We start from the raw sequence: 17,478 nt of genomic DNA, 5'->3' as shown, positions 1-17,478 counted from the left end.
TATTTCCACTACCAAGGAAGACATAGAGACTGCATTTATGTTCCTAATGCTTTTGACGTTACATAACAGCATAAATCCAGCTAAGACTGTTATGCAACTGGTGTTTTTTCAGCACCAACTTCAGCAAAAATGACCTTTGACATGAAGCCCTCCTCCCTTTGGCAAAGCTGAAGAAAAGCTTTAAGGAACAACAAAATAACAAAAGTTAAAATGCAGTGCAACATGCAATACCTGTCAGCAGAGACAAGGAACAGTAATTTGCATCCTAGCAGAGCTCAGTGATGGCTGAAAAATAAAGCCCACCTCATCCCTGCCTCTCCACCATTATACGTATCACTATGCCTTCTTCATAAATAAATGATCTTTCCACAGAGCACATTGCCTTCCTATAGTTAGCTATGCTCCGTATTGATATACAGCACAGTATTTTGGTTCAGATATTTTTATCATAGTTATGTTGTATTTACCGCAGTCATTTGATACCTTGCCAAATGCACTAGTAACTGACCTCCTCAACATATTCTCTCTGACCTCCAGGAATATTCTCAGTTCTATTAATAATCTGAGACAGCAGTTTTCATACCCTCATGTAACACACACCAGTTTGCAGTTTTGTTTTAATGCACTGAACAGCTTACAGAATCTTCAGAAACCTTTAAGAGTAGAAATAAAGTTGGATATTCCAGTTAAGACCTACTAACATTTATTCCTTAGAAAAAGCGCTGTACGTATGGCTTAGGTCCTCCTATTGTCCCAACATGCTAAATCATCTACAATACCTGCATGCTCTCGTCCTTTGAGCAGCCATGGCTGGCAATTGTTAGGGAAGTACTGACCACCCAGCTCATCGGGACAGGTGACAGCATCTCAACAGGCAGTCAGACATTGGCTGAAATAAGGTCAGTGACCCTGAACCTTAAGGCAGAAATGCTCCAGCAGAAACAAACTCAGAGAATTTAGGACACAGAGATTCAAGAAATACCATCTTCCATCCAACCCACAGCATGCATTTTCACACAAACACATCATTAGGCTCTATGTCTTTCTTACACTAATACAAAGTCACCATAACCTCCCTGAGTTTAACAGCATTATGCCAGATGCCCAGTAGCATTAGTAAAAGTAGAAAAGCTACTTGATCTGTGCAACTAGAGTAGGAATTCCTTCTCTGGTTTTGTGGCATCTAAACATACTCCGTAGCACAGAAGAACTGCTGGTAGTGGCTAACAAGGATCACATTCCATTCTTTTCACCTAGCACTTAACAGTAAATATTTATAATATATTTCACAGACAATAAGGATTAAACAAATAGGGTATGTGAATTGCTGTCACAATCATACACTTGTAAACAAAACTCACCTGTGTCATTTTGAACATTACCTTTTATATGACATTAACCTAAGAATTTAATCCATCAACTTCCAATTATAATTTAGTTTTAAAATAGGCTATTTCTTTAAAAGAAGCAATTGTTTATAAAACTCATTATAAGAGGTTATCATAAGATATGCTGATATTGCAGTTATATTCTGATAATATGCCCAAAACATTTAAAAGAAGCTTTAAAGATAACTCACATCTCCAGTACTGTAACACACTAATTAGGCAAAGTAGATTTGCAGCATGTTTTGACTGAATTTTCACCTGACAGTTTCATATATGCATTTAGGTTGTATTATCATATGACAACCAGGTCTCACTAGCTGATTTTTACAGCCAGTGAAAGCAAATGAAAGAAGATACTGTTTCATAAAACACAAGGTGTGAAGGAAATAGCGCTTCATAGAGAGTATAGCCATGCAGCAGACATATAGAGAGGTCAGAGAACTAGACATTTAAATGATCAACATCATCTGCAGGATAAGACAGGATAATCATACAGCATGCTGTTTGATCTCATCTCAACTCAGTACAGAATTGCCCTTCACATGGCGGAGTTAAATCTAACCTTACTTCACATGGACTGCTAGCAGAAGTAGGCCACAAATATAATATTCACATTTTGCATAGCAAGCTGCACATTCTGTAAAATTAGTACATCTGCTAATTAATACATCTTCATTCAGTATTGTGCCTCTCAATCAATGCTTGCTGTCAAACTTAATCCATTTGAGAAACACTCTTCTGTGATAAAGCTTGCATAAGATGCAACAAAATGCAAACAATTAACAACAAAACCATACAGTAGAGCAGAGCCTGGTAGCACAAGCCATGCCCTATGGAGCTTGCTGCTTTTTAGTTTTCAAACCATTAGTCAGCTTACAAATGACATTTTTTGAATCAATGTAAAGCATCTGGGTCTCTGAGAAACTCTCAGCTAGAAAATTGTTGATTTTCTGTGAAAAACAGGGCTCAGGATTGACTAAATTATGTTAATGCTCAAACAAAATAAATGCATATATGAATGGCATATAACATGTACATAAGGCATTCTCTAAGAGCATTCATATTGCCATTTTGCCCACAAATGAACTCTACAGTGTTGTGGGATTGTTTTTTTTTTTTTTTTAGTGCTTCCCTGAAACTCATTCCAACTTCAAAAACAAACAATGACAGGTGCACTTTTTTAGACATTCTTCCCTTTGCCAGGTATGTTAAGAATTAATTGGAACTGTGCTGGCACTTGGATGGGTACATATGCCTAAAAAGGAAAAATGATGCAAAGGAAGTATACCCCAGGTAGTTCTTCTCCCACAGAGAGTGGAAAGGCAGAGCTGAGGGAACCAAACCTCTGCAGGTTGAAGAGGACCTGCCTGCAGCCAGAAATCTGTGAGCAGCACATTGAAGATGACTCTTGCATTGGCTGAAGAGAATCACAGGTCAGGAAAGGTGCCAGACAAAGGTAACAAATATTCTGTGCTGTACTGCACTGTAATCTTCAAAAACGTGGGAAAAATGGGGATATAATTCTGTGAAAGCACTATTTGTGCAATGCAGCACAGAACAGGGGTAAAACAATTAGCTGTGGTATGGTTAATCTACAGGTAGAAAAGTCACAATATGTTGGCTTAAGCACTGATGAGTTTAAGACATTCCAAGACAAAACTTCACAGTTCATCATCTCTTAAACTATGACAATAACACTGTGGGCTCTGTACTGTACACTAGATCAACAAAATTATGCAGATTAAACATATTCCAGTCTCCCTTTTCCTTTCTTCCCCTTCCTTTTTCCTCTTCCTCCCTTTCCTTCCTTCCTTCCCCCTTTCTTCTTTCCTTTTCCCTTCCCTTTCTTTTCCTTTCCTTCTTTCTCTTTCCTTTTGCTTAATTTCTGCTCTTCCTTTTCATTTCTCCCTTTCCTTTTCTTTTCCTTCGCTTTACACTGACCCTTTCCTGGATATTTTTAATCCTGGTCATTGCAGAGATTCCAATTCACATTCAGGCTCCACTCCTCTCCTTACAGTTAGATAGACATACATACAGATAACTATAATATACATGTATATATTTTCTAGTGCCCAATGATAATTACAGTGGGCTTTCTCCTGGGAAACTAACACTGTATTCATTGATCCAGAACAGATCACCTGACCTTGCTGGGGAACTTCTATTAACTGAAGGTTCTGGTGTAAAAAGGTGGACATACACCTTTTAGAAAAGCAACAATGAGAACAGACTAAGTTAACTCCTCGAAGTCCTTTCTCCAACCATATTATTCCACCCTTCCAAATTCAAGGCCAGAAATGCATGCGGAAAAGGAGTAAAAAAATTATCTTTGAAGAAGCCATTAACATTGCCTGATCTGACCCAAAGGACACAAAGTCAGTGGAAGTGAGAGGCTCCCTTCCATATAGCGCAGGCTTACACACAGGTAATGTGCTTGCTGAAGCCAACATGCAATTTCTTCACTTACACAACTGCTACATTTACTTGCAAATTTAGTGAAGAAAAAAAATGTCAGAAGGTGATTACACATTGCAATGAACAGAAACACCCACATTTCTTTTACTACCATGCATAACAAGTACGTGTGTGGGAACACAGTATGCTGAATTCCTAAAAGTCACAGTAGGACTGTGCTTGTCCACAAATTATATCTGACTTCCTGAGAAAATTCTGAACCTCTGGAACACATTACTATATATTTAGTAATACTAATGAAGACTGCAGGTACCATAGATTGTAAGTCTAAAACACATGCAGCCCAACTATTACTTTCTATTTTCTCATCACCTGGCAGAAATTTGAACTACAAAACGCTAAGTTCCCACTATTTTTGGAAACCCATACAATTGTCCTCAGGTTCCCTATCAGCAGAACCAAGCTTGCTCACATAACTTTCAACCAGTAGTCAACTAAGAGATATTTATTCTGCCTCTGGAGGGAAAGGCCAAGCGCACATTGAATGCTCTTGTCCCAAATCTCAGGTAAGTATTACATGTAAGACCAGAGCAATATTGAAACCTTCCTAAAACGGCTTCAAAACACAGACACCACCTGAGAAAGTCTCAGGCACTGTCTAGGAGACATGCTGTTCAGAGCTAGCACTTACAATTCTCTTGATTCTGGCCTCTGAATCATAAGATTTTACCTTTCTACAACAAGTGACAATTTTTGACAGTGAGGGCAAAAGATGAAAAGTCATTCTGAAAACAGATCTGTGAGATTCCTATCCTAGATGGCAGTCTTGCATGGGTCCACTTTCCATCACATCAAAGCCTTCCCCAACCCCTGGCTGGAATCACTAAGTATATGGGCTTTTGAGACATTTCAGCTGATTTCACTACTACAGCCCTCAAGGACAGAATGGTTTTTCTTCAAGTTTTTAGCTATTCTAATAATTTATTTGCCATGGCGGAACTGCTGCTGCTAACAGTGGTCTGAACATCTGGAGTATTGGTTTTTAAGGCGGTTAGTAGTAAAACCAACCATTTTTATCTTCCTAGCTCTATCTCTGTAGTTATAAAACTATTCCATCTATGGGTTGAAAGGTTTTCCTGTTTAAAATAGAGGAGGCATATGCCTTCTAACAGTTGCTAACATTTCGAAAAAGAATGACAAAGGAGCTTCTGGGAACTATTAGGCTGGAGTGAGGTTATTGGTGGGTAATTTTACAGATACAACTGTTTCTTAGAAAGTCAGTAGTACCAAAATATCTCCTAAGAGGACACTATAATGCCCTACCATTTTTTTCCAGAGTACAGAAGAGCACTAAATTAAAAGCTGAGGGGCAAAGCTGAGCACGGTTACAATATCTATGCTTAGTAAAGGCCAAGGTAGATCTATGTCCTTAGTGCTTCATGTGAGGGACTGGTGAGGATGATACACTGACCCTTGTAACTTTCTCCATACATAATGCAATGCAATTCTGTAACTGCACTGAAGAATACTATTACTTGGGACCTTGACTGTCTGAAAAAAATGGAGCAGTCTCAGGAAGTTCAACAAAGGGAAATGCAGAGTACTGCAGTTTGGGATTAATAACCGCATGCGCCAGTAGAGGCTGGGGATCAACCAGCTGGAAAGCAGCCTTGCAGAAAAAGACCTGGGGTCTTGGTAGACAACAAGTTGAACATGAGTCAGCAATGTGCCCTCACAGCAAAGGTGGCGGACGGTATCCTGGGCTGCATTAGGAAGAGTGATTACAGGTCGAGGGAGGTGACCCTTCCCCTCTACTCAGCTCTGGTTATGGGCACACCAGGAGTGCTGGGTCCTGTTCTGCGCTCCCCAGTACGGAGCAGACACGGACATAGTGGAGCAAGTCCAGTGAAGGGCCATAAAGATGTCTAAGGGATTGGAGCATCTCTTATATGAGGAAAGGCTGAGAAAGCTGGGACTGGTCATCCTACAGAAGAGAAGGCTCATGTGAGGATCTCTTCAATAACCTGATGAAAGGGAGTAGAGAAGATAGAGGCAAACTCTTCTCAGTGGTATCTACTGAAAGTGCAAGAGACAAAGGGCACATATTGAATGCAAGAAACATTTAAACAAAGAAAAAGGTTTTTCACAGTAAGGGCAATTGAACACTGGAACAGGTTGCCCAGAGAGGCTGTAGAGTCTCCATCCTTGGAGATACTCAAAACCTGACAGGACATAGTCCTGAACACCCTCCTTTAGCTGACCCTGCTCTGAAAGGGGGAGTTGAACTAGTCAGTCTCCTGACAATGATGTCAACCTCAACTATTCTGTGATTCTGTATGAAACTAGGTTAGTCTTTATAGAAGCTATCTTCTTACCTTAATGCACTATGCAGTGAAAATCTTAAGGAAGGAAGGCTAAAGAGTGCTGTGGGCATTTCACTGAAGCACCACCACACAGTTTTAACTAAGTAAACATACTGCATTCAGGTTACATAAAACCTTTCCTTTGTAGCGAAATGTTAATTAGAAAAGCTCAGTTATGGTCTTTGTAAATATCCCTGTGAAGACACTTTTAATCATTTCTTAAACTAAAACAAATAACCTTGAAATCCGCCAACATTACCCAGCTTCTAGCATCTAAATAAGAATGAATTACCTATATTTAAAATATAAATAAAAAACCTGCATTGCTAGAAGCTATCTGAATATCCACCCATCTACCCATCTCTATTCACTAGAAACCTGATCTTTAAAAAGGTGTGTGGGGGAAGTCATTCCAGTTGAATGCCTTACCACCATGAAAACAAATTAAACTTGAGGCAATCATTTGCTCTATAGTTACTGATATCCTCTATAGTAGAACCTCCTGCCTTCCCTAACATATAGATTATACTAAAAATCAGTGCACTAAAGAATAGCAGAGGAAATGAACAAGGAACTTGAAAAATGCCTTTTGATTCTGGCCATCATAATTAAGTGAAGGACTTCCAGGTGTATTTCATACAAGGCTGAAAAATGCAAACAACATTACAGGTTTTCTTTATAGAAAAAAACAAAGGTGATTAAAAAAAAGCTGGGTTTATACCAAAAAAAAAAAGCTGCGCAAATGTAATGTCTTACTAGAGGTAGTTACATTGCTTTTGCATAACTTAAAGCGTGAATTAATGACAAGGAAATAGATTTTGTACAGAACTGTATGTTGACCCTGACATAATCTTCAATCTATGGAGGACATCAGTACATTGACCTCCAGCTCTAGCTTTCCTCAATTTGAAAACTATGAGTGTTTTTTTTTTCCCTTTTTAATCATAGCAATCCTTTAACGAATATTTCTGACATGCACATGTCAAGCACACTCAGGCTAACTCCTAAGCTACCTGTGGCCAACCATTTAAAATGTAAATGCTTAAAAATAGTCAGAATCTCAAGTTTAAATTTAGTCATTCCAGGTGCCATCCATCCTGTGAGTTAGGTCACAAGTCTTAACTAGTTGTTCAGACAAGGCTTGTTGTTTTTGAAACTCATATTAAATAAAAAGTAGCAGCTACCATACTGATAAAGTATCCTAAGTCTCTCTATCCTTGTAGAAAATGTCAACATTGTGAAGGGAAAATGAAAAGCTGTCTTGGAATTTGCTACCACATTTCAAGTAAAACCAAAAGTTTTTGTTTCAAAATTTTGGTAGTGTCTCCCAGTAACTCTAGTTCAGGTGGCTTGCGCCCCACCTCTCTTCTAAAGCTCAGTGTCTCTAGACTGTCTATTCTCCTAGCACATGCCAGACATCCTCACTGAGACAGCATGTTAATGACATGGCATAAGAAATAGGAGCTAGCTGAGAAACTGTCCAAAAGTTAGAGACAGAAGACATACAAACTACGTTTCCTGTTAAGGGGTTGATGCCTTATTTGACTTCTCATTAAAATACAAAAAAATATTATTTTAATGTAAAAATGTACATTTTTACATATTTTTTCCAAGTCTCTGTCAGGGCCTTGAGTGCACCAAGAGGCACTGCAAACTCTTCCCCTCCACTCCCATGGGTTTCTCTGCCTGGACTCAAGGCTAGTTCTGACACAGCACAACTGTGTAACCTTGGGTAAGACTGTGGTGACAGTGCTGTGCAAGAAAGAGTTGGGAGAAGCCTTGTAAGGCACATCTCCCCTTCACTTAGGAGCTACACTAGAGCTTAGACTGCATTTAAACCCTTGGTCCTTGCCTGAATTACATTTCTGGTGTGCCTGTATCTGGCCAGGTATCTCACTGATCTTGACTCATAGATTTGACTTCCCTGCTTGACCTTGGACCTGGCTCCTCACTACAGACTCACCTGGAGATGTAAACTCTTGGCTTGACCCTGTTTACTGTCACTGGACCTGCTCTGCTCTCTTTGTTCAGGTACTGTGGGACTGCTCCTTCATGGGTGATGCCACTGCCCTGCCTGCCTTGCTGGCAACTCCCAGCTCAGCTCTGTTGTGGAGCAGCTCATTCTTGCTTCTCCTTAAGCGTCAAATTCAGTCGTCAATTGAAAAGAAAAAAAACAAAAGTAATTTTTCAGACAGCACTTGATGAAAGGTGGGTGGTTCTTTCTACCAATGTGTCCTGGTTTAGCCAGGATAGGGTTAAGTTTCCCCAGCAGTGGGGGGGAAGCTCTAGCCGGGTTATTCATATATCATGCTGAAGTCACATCCTGGCGCGAGGGCGGGAAGAATCGGTGATCGCGTGGGTTGGCGCAGCCGGTTCTCTCACTGCTGTATCGGTATATACTTTGCTCTGTTCATTGGTATCACTGTTATTGTTATTGTTTGTTGTGTTGCTGTTGCTCTGTGTATTAAACCTTTTCTTATCTCAGTCTCGGGGCTTTGTATTTCACTCCCTTTGTGGGGGAGGGGCAGCGGCCGTGTGGTCTCAGACCCCGGCAGGGATTAAACCACCACACAATGTTTCTATTAATTCAGCCAAAAAAGTTTTAGAGGAACATAGTACATTCGTATGTTAAGTATAAAGATCAGTATGAAGCTGAGACCAGCCCCTCACTAATCATCATGTCCTTCCTAGAGCTTTCGAATTCATAGCTTTATTCTCCATCTCTCTCAGTGATGCTCCATCAGAGATACAGAGCAAAAAGTGTTTGAAGCTTGCAAGTAACAGTACCTATCCTGGGTTTGAACATTTTTGCAGCAGATTCAGGATAAGTCTTATTGCTATGTCCATATGTGTATTTTTCACTCCTTCCTTATGTGAGACAAAAGGCCTGCACCAGTGGTTCTTGGCAGCAAGCTGCAGCCCAAATAATCTCTCCCCCCTGCTTCCTCATCCAAGAACTGGTGCATTTTTAAAAGGCACCCTCCTGGAAGGCAGCAACTGACTTGGACAACAGAATTACTCACTATAACTGGTCTGGTTCAAGACAAAAAAAAAAAATTCAAGTTAAAACCATTTCAACAACAGCAGTAGAGTAACAGTGCTTCATATTTATGGAGTACCTTTCACTCTGGGAACCTAAAGCTGCTTACGTTTTACTGAATTCTTGTGAACTACTCACATTCTGCACAGTAGTAAACCAAGGCTGTGAGAGGCTTCAGGGACTTGCCTAAGAACACACTGCTGGAAAATAACAAAAAACTTGACATACACAGGATTTACGACAGCCTCAAAGATGGTACAGTTACTCCAAAAATTTTTTGTTGTTTCTTTTGGACAACCAAAAGCAGGAATTAAACAGAGTCAAACGTCAACTGATCCTGCCAGTATTCTTTATAATTCAGATGACGGTACTGTTTTTTTTTAAACAGTTACTAATGTTTTTGGGGATGTTTTTGGTTGCTTGCGTTTTTTTCATTGTCTCTCTTGAAGTTGAAAAATATAATACATTGAGATTAAAAGAAGGTTCTCTCTCCGCAGTAAGGACTCTGTAAGAATGCGTCATGAGGCAGGAAGATAACCCTCTCAGAGCCACAACAGTTTTAGCTGCTGTGATTTTGCAAGGGTGAGGTACAACTCAGCAGCAAAGCATGTTGCCGCTATGGAAGGGTTTTTTTCAGGTCTCCTTGCTCTGAGAAGCTTGACATGTTTGTCCCTGCCATCTACTCCTCCTGGCAGGTATTTCAATTGCTAAATTTCATACCAGGGCTCATCAAGACAATAACCCCAACAGGCTACACATATAAAGATGAATTTGTGCAAGGTGTGTACTCACGCAGAAGTTGTCTGCATATCATGCCAGCTTTTGCTGAAGTTCTGCTTCAGTTCATTCATCAGACTTATGCCAAGCTTTTGTTTAATTTCAACCAGGTGCTTTTCTTTGGCTGCTAGCACTTGCCGCAAAGTTGAAATTTCATCCTCCAGCTGAGAGAAACAAAGAGGGAGAAGAAAGGAGTTAGCCTGTTCCCACAGAAGGATAAACAAATAGGATGTTAAGAGATTAAATGAATCTCACATAAACTTGCATTTTTTGTAGGTGACTAGAGAGACAAAGAGGCTCAAGGGCTTGTGGAGATCACAAAAACATGTCCAGAACAGAGTCGACACCGCATTAATGTCTCAAACTGTGTCACCTATGCGCACCATCATACACATGCATGTGACAAGAGAGAATTCTCCAGTAAGGAAGTGACTATTGAGCGACTTGACCAAGATCTGCCTTAGGGCATTAGGAGTCTCAAACATCAGTTTTTCATTCACTTAGTAAAATGGGAATGGGCAGAACAAGAGAAGACTGGATAATTCAGGCAAATATCTCTCTTCAAATGTACAGGGTTTTAACTTCACATTTGTAGCTTTTTAGTCTTCCACTCATGAAAAAAATAGATGCAAATTCTTAGGAGCAGGTTAAAAAAAATAAATCACATGACAACATATGACTTGACAGTATCATAAAAAGTTACGTTCTTGTCACATGAGTTTTAGCTATATATTTTAGGCCCTACGTATTTCAAAATAGTAACATAAAAATATATAGCAGATGGACTGTTAACTTGAGTGAACAGGTCCTCCACAAAGCACAGAAGCATTCAGAAGACACAGCAGACTAGTCTTTTCAGAGCTCCTAGTCATTCACCAAACTGTGCAAATTCAGGTTGTAAAGATGCCATTCAGTCCGAACAGAGGGATATAATTCTCCCTGAAGTGGACATTGTTTGAAACATTTAAACCAAGCCAGTGTTTTAGCAAGGCAAGGACAAGGACACTTGACTTAGAGGACTGACCGCTGAATCAGCCTGCCCCTGGCGCAGGATCCCCGCCTTGGGCAGCACTCCTGCCAGCATGGGTTTGCATTCTTCATCCGGAAGCCTCCCAAGCCAATCAATTATACAAGCAGCACTCAGAGGTACTGAAGCTAACAAGGGCAAGTGACACCAGAGCAGCTGCCTTTCACTTCAGGTTTAGAAATTCCCTTACCAACTGTGTTCCTTCCTCCATATGTTAATAGGATAACATATGGTAATGTATCTGATTACCATATGTTAAGTTCCCTGGAACCACAGTCTCCCTGTGATTTAACTCCATAGGCTGCAGGGAATGAGGCAAGCAGCAGCTGAATCAGTTGCTGACCTCCAGGGCTCTATTTAGGATGTCAATACCAGCATTATTTTTATTTTACACACATATGCATCCTGCTTCCCTGTAAAACTGGCTGCAAGCTCACTGTTCTTAGACAAGTCTTACCCCTGAATCCCCCAGCTATTAGTTTCTCTTTTGTCACTACATGCTATCTAAATTATTCAAGCAGCTCAGGAATTAAGCAACAAGACTATGAACACAAAGCAAAATCATGACCTCAGTGGAACAGGTATCAGTATTCACCAATGCCTGTGATAGCAACACTTTGCTGTTCAAATACGTAACAATGCAGAATTGTTTTATTCCTTCCCATGTCCTTTATGCCCCATTATACTCCTAATCTGCAAATGAAACACTGTCAAGAGGAAGTATGAGTTTCCATTCTGAGAGGATAACTGGTTAAATGCTTACCAAAAGAAGAATTCACAAATGTCGGCATTCCTCAGATTAAGTTCAGAGCTCCCTTTAGTTGTTTCCCACCCACAGAAAACCCCTCAGTGCACAAGTCTGCCTGAGTAACACTGCTAAAGAACTTAAACCAGTATCAATATGCTTACATGTACTTAAATATTAATGCTTTCCATATGGGCTAGCACTAGGTTTATCATTAGGTACCTAGATATGCAAACATTTGAGGGCTTCTATTAAAATTACTTTCCATGTGTTCTGTTGAATGGACATCTAAAGCTGTAAAGCCCTAAGCAAGCATTAACCATGTGCTCAATGGCATATATGAACAACATTTCTGACTGTATTAAAAATAATAAAGTATTTTTCTTTAGAGATCAGTTTTGAATTGACAAAAATCTTCCTCAAGTTCCATCATTTTAAATTAATGTTAGATACAAAGCCTCCCTTCAAATGTTCAGATATCAGTCATTGAAGACTGTGAAGTAGGTAGAAAGGATTAGGGACTTACAGTAGGATCTTGAAAAGCATTTAGGCAGGTTACATACCAAACTCCCACTGAAGTCAGGCATCACCTGCTTAGGCATGTTTGAAAAGTCCAGTCATAAATGCAGACTCCATTATGAAACTAGGGCTTAAGCCAACAGAAATACAAGCTTCTAGTCCTCATGTTTCCTTTCCCTCTAAGTGCAACAGAGTCAGAAGAATATAGATGCATCATATAAGGACAAAGCTTCCTTCTCCCTTTTTGTGGGTTTAGGAATCAGAGTTAATAGCTGGTTTTTCTTTCCTCTGTTACTGTGTGGGACATGTAAAGGCAAGGAGAGGAACTGACCACCTAAGACGTTATGATTACCATGATTAACTGACATGAGTAACACATAAATCACACAAAGGTGAGACCCCAGGAAAAAATCCACCATTACAGAGAGATCTCTCTGAAATCTGGGACTGACTAATAATATGGAAGGAGGACAGTGACACAAACCCAAAAAATTATTTTCCCCTGTTTAACATTTTTGATTATTTTAGGGCAAATTGTTTGTTTTAGAGGGTTGGTCATCCTTTTAAGATGGTGGTATGCCTGAAAAAAGCCACCCCAGTAATTCTTCAACATATAACCTTTACGATTTTTTCCAGTAGATACTTACAAAACAGCTCATAAAAAAAAAATCAGTAAAACGGAGCATTAAACTACTATTAATAAAAAAAATATGTCAGTTGGTATTATCTATATTCTGAGATAAACATAGTACTATGTAAAATGTGGAGGTGGAAAGATTCAGCTATCGGTTGGAATAACATTGATGAATGGGTTGAATGGTAAGCTGAATAGTAAATTGAGTATTTATTATGCTTGTTTTAAGGATCAAGCCAGTAAGAATTAAAATATTAAGGGGCCCCAACAGAAAAAAGAAGCCAGTATAGTTAAATGTATGCTTCTAAGTTACATTAAGCATCCTTTTTCCCTACCACTACATCACCCAAATGTGTAGTGGCCTGGCCTGGCTGTTTGCACAGCCCTCCTCACCAGAGGAACCTAAACCAGGTAAAAGCCATCACAGAAAAGGCCTATTTTTAAACCAGATCCGTTCCTAGATCCGGTGCAGAGAGGTGCACAAGTACCTGTGAGGGTACAGCACAGGGGACAGGAACAAGTGGCTGGAGATGGAGAAGAGAGGAAGGAAGTGATCAATTAAAGCAGCACATGCAGTACACCCATGTTCTGTGATATGTACCACAGACATACATCACTACTGAAAGGAAGGCAGACATGGCTGTTTAGGAGTGAGAACTACCTGAGGGACAGGCTTTGTCAGGTATGTTTAAAGAAATAAGAAGCGAGTTATGCAATCAACACCAGCAGTATGATAACATACTGACAAGAACTTGAGAAGGAGGTGGCAACATCAGCAAAGCCAGCAGAAAAGCTCAGGCCATGGTCCCCTGACAGGGAGGTCTCAGAGCCGGTGCTGTCCCAAGGAATTCCCACTGGCCCCCGTGAGCTGGTACACCTCTCTGCAATTGCACCACCACAATTATCAAAAACAGCCAGGAGGCACGCAGGTGAAAACAGTACGGGTAGAAACTTTGAAAGGGCACTGCCACAGAACATCTCACATCGTGGAACCACAGCTTGGAAATACCTTGGATTCTCAGGGCAGGCTCCCACACTTCACCACAGGTACCACTGTGGCAGCCAGCCTGCAGCATGCATCTGTCTGCCTGTGCTAGAACTGAACATCAACTCTCTGCATAGCTATATCCTTTAAGAAAAGCTGGAAAACATGTAACAGACAAAAACTGTAATAAGGAAGGGCCAGCTCTATCACTGGTAGGAAGAGCAACTGTAAGAGGGTACTTGATAACAGAAAGAAGTTCACTTTGTGCGGAAGAAAATAATGTTTTCCTTCATTTCACTGGCTTTCAGAAAGAAACCACAAGACTACATCTTGTCTATACCGTTCTTTCTTTGTGTCTTCTGACATAAAAAGGATTATGTGAAAATTACAGCAAACATACAGAAAAACTGTCACTCAATGAAGCCAATCCATGGGACCCTTAAATTTTGATTGGCTATTCTATTGACTAAACTAGTGATTGTTTTTGAATTGTTACCCCTTTTCAAAGTTGCTGAGTATTGTAACATGTATACTAAAAATGCATAAAATATTTGTAAGGACATGTGAGCACCTTACTACAGTGGCCTTTAAGGAAAGTTGTAACTGTGAACAGAATAACATAGTACAAAAAATAACAGGCACTTCACCTCTGCACCAATCATATAGCTCAAATTTTACACCTCCAGGCTGAGTACCTGTTGATTTATAAGTTTTTCCTTGGGTGAATAGCACCCAAACACATCAGGGACACCCATAAATAAAATTATTTTCCTTGGGTGAATAGCATCCAAACACACCAGGGACACTCATAAATAAAATCAGTTTGCAGAAAAAGGTACTCGCATCTTTCCTCAAACTGGGAATAAACATTCAGTTACACACATAGCTGAACTCAGAACCTGTCCATCAGCTAGAAAGCTTGTAGATCAAATCAGATAGCTGCTTTTGTGAAGGTATGGGAGGGGGAAGACAGCAAGGAGTAAATGACAACTTTGATGACCGTAAGGGAAGGACAACTGACAGCAGTGAGTGAGATAGCTCAAAACCTCAACCCCCATCATGACTCAAGTCATTGTACCATGCTCCTCACACTAAGGGAGGAAGGGGGAAAAAAATAAATCTGTTCTGATAACAAGCTTCTGGCCTTATGTAAAGTTTTCAGGCTACAATTTTCTGCTATTATTCCAAAGTGTCAGACTGACCTCTATTTATTCAAATGACTGTTAGAAGTTTCTGTAAGTGTTACTCATTTTACTTGCACTGTAGAAATTCCAAGGCTCAGTTAGAGTCAGAGCCCTGCTGTGTTAGCCAGACTACAAATACAAGAACAGTTAGCCCATGCTCTGAAAAGCTTCTAGTACAAAGAGACTACTAGCAGGGGAATAGGAGGATACAAAAAACCTGTCAGAAAAACAGTAGTGGTAGTTCCCCTCCCAATGTCAGGGAGGGAAGGAGGAAGAGGAAGAAGACAGAGATACACAACAGAGAGATGGAACATACTTTTTCTGTTTAAATACATGCACAATAGCTCCCCATTATATCATCTATTAAGTGACTGCAGCATGAAGGAAGATTTGAACATTTCAGAACAATAAGAAGAAAGGTACTTGTTCCTACAGGCTCAAACAGGTATTACCTAACACATAAGCACATGGAAGAAAACAGAACTACCACTGGTGGAGCCAAGGGGGCTTGAAAGTAAGGACTAACAGCTTTTCAAAAGGAAACATCAGCCAGTGCCCACAGAGGTTTCTTTCTGAAGGAGTCAAGGTCTTACATGGTTTTTACAGTCTTTTCTAAGAATCATAAGCCTCATTTAAGTTTAAACTTTGTTCACTCTAAATTCAAGTTTCCCAAACCTTTCTTAGCATAATTATCAGTTTTATTTTGTTTTTAAGCATAAACTGTATGCCAGTAATCTGCTGCGAGCAATTCAGAAAATAATTTCTAGGTCAGCCAAGATCATAACATTTGAAAGGCAATCTCTCACTTCTGTGTTTGTACATGAATTAAAGCATTTCTGCCATGAGCAACTGAGAACTCTCTGCTCCCATAGGAATCAGCAAGCAGGAAGGATGTCCAGGAACTCTTGAGATTAATTCTCTTGAGAAAGGCGTATCATTCTCAGATGGTTGCAGGAAGTTCTTTTTTTAATTCCCTGTTTCCATCTGCCTCTTAAGTCCCTTTCATGAGAAAAGAGAAGAGAATCACAGAATGGTCAAGGTTGGAAGGGACCTCTGGAGGTTGTCTGGTCCAACCCCCCTGCCCAAGCAGGGCCACACAGAGCCAGCTGCCCAGGACTGTGCCTAGACAGATTTTGAATATCTCCAAGGATAGAGACTCCACAACCTCTCTGGGCAACCGGTACCAGTGCTCAGTCACACTTACAGTAAAAACATGTTTCCTGATGTTCAGAGGGAACCTCCTGTGTGCACCCATTGCCTCTGGTCCTGACGAAAAGCTAATAATGAACATCCCAACTCCTATTTCATCACTATGTGATGAACTGAACATGTAAAGTTTCAGCTTCCTTCTTATTATTTATAGATGTGACAGGATCAGCAAAGAAAAAAGAAGTAACTAGCAACTCAAACACAAGGCTTGATAAAACATTAAAGCTAAAACTCAATCTTTTGGGTTTTGTTTCATTAGAAAATCTTAAATCAGCACTGAAAGTAAATGACTTGAGAGTCATTAAGAATGTGACTTCTTAGAGTATTTAACATTACAACTTAATATTTAAATATTTCTGTTGTATGAATGACAGGGATCAATCTCTGCAAAAGAACTGTCCTCTGGATGTTCCCATTCTGTGTGTAATAGCAGCAAATGCTTCACAGAGCACTATGGAACAATTACAAAAGAATACTTTTTCCCTGGCCAGTTTACGCTTTGAGGGTATATGCTCAAAGTCCCAAATTCTGGGTTTCCTACTATTCAAATGGATTGTTATTTTATTCTTGCTGTGTCTCCAACCTTCTGTCATAAAAAATCATTATTTCAATTAAGATAAAAATAACTCCCCCCTTTCATACAGCTGTAATTTCTGTTATGTGTCTCATATTTAAAATAAGTAAGCTCTCACTTTTTCCCATTCTCTCATTTTCCATTTTGGAATTTCACTTCTGTTTCTGTGGTATTCAGTAGCAGTAATTAAAACTGAATCCACCCTCCCATTGTAGACCAAATCTAGACAATCTCGTTAATCTTTGTAATAAAAAGACCACACGGTTCACACCTTTTTCCTCCCATCTCCTTGTTATTATTTTTAAACTTCTTCATGGTGTCATGCATCTCCTTAAGTTCTTTAATTAAGAAAGCAAAAAATAGAAACCAAAAATATAATCCTTTCCAAACACATCAGTGCCAAAGGAAACAAAAATGTGGTGAAATTAGTGTGCTCAGCAGCAGCAGCTTTTCCTCTGAGCACCACACTTTTCCATCAGGTGTCACAACCACTGTAACAACAATACCATAGATCTAATAAGAACATCTTTCATTCTAAGGAAAGGTTTATAAATAAAGACACGTCTTGCCTAAAACAGTAAGGTATATTTAACTTTCTCTCTACAATCATCAAGTAGA

At 39.8% G+C, this 17,478-nt stretch overlaps 1 protein-coding gene across 3 annotated transcripts in view; it reads right to left on the bottom strand.

Moving 5' to 3' along the window:
- The window catches only part of TPD52L1 (TPD52 like 1), a 58,172-nt gene that overhangs the window by 20,466 nt on the left and 20,228 nt on the right, over nt 1-17,478 (bottom strand). For all 3 annotated transcript variants that reach the window (XM_074862426.1, XM_074862427.1, XM_074862429.1), the window contains exon 3: nt 9,999-10,147. In XM_074862426.1, the coding sequence (XP_074718527.1) occupies nt 9,999-10,147 (149 nt within the window). The remainder of the gene's footprint in view (nt 1-9,998; nt 10,148-17,478) is intronic.

This window comes from Strix uralensis, chromosome 3, assembly GCF_047716275.1.
Source record: "Strix uralensis isolate ZFMK-TIS-50842 chromosome 3, bStrUra1, whole genome shotgun sequence".
Classification (NCBI taxonomy): Eukaryota; Metazoa; Chordata; class Aves; order Strigiformes; family Strigidae; genus Strix; species Strix uralensis.
This window is presented reverse-complemented; position numbering and strand designations above follow the sequence as displayed.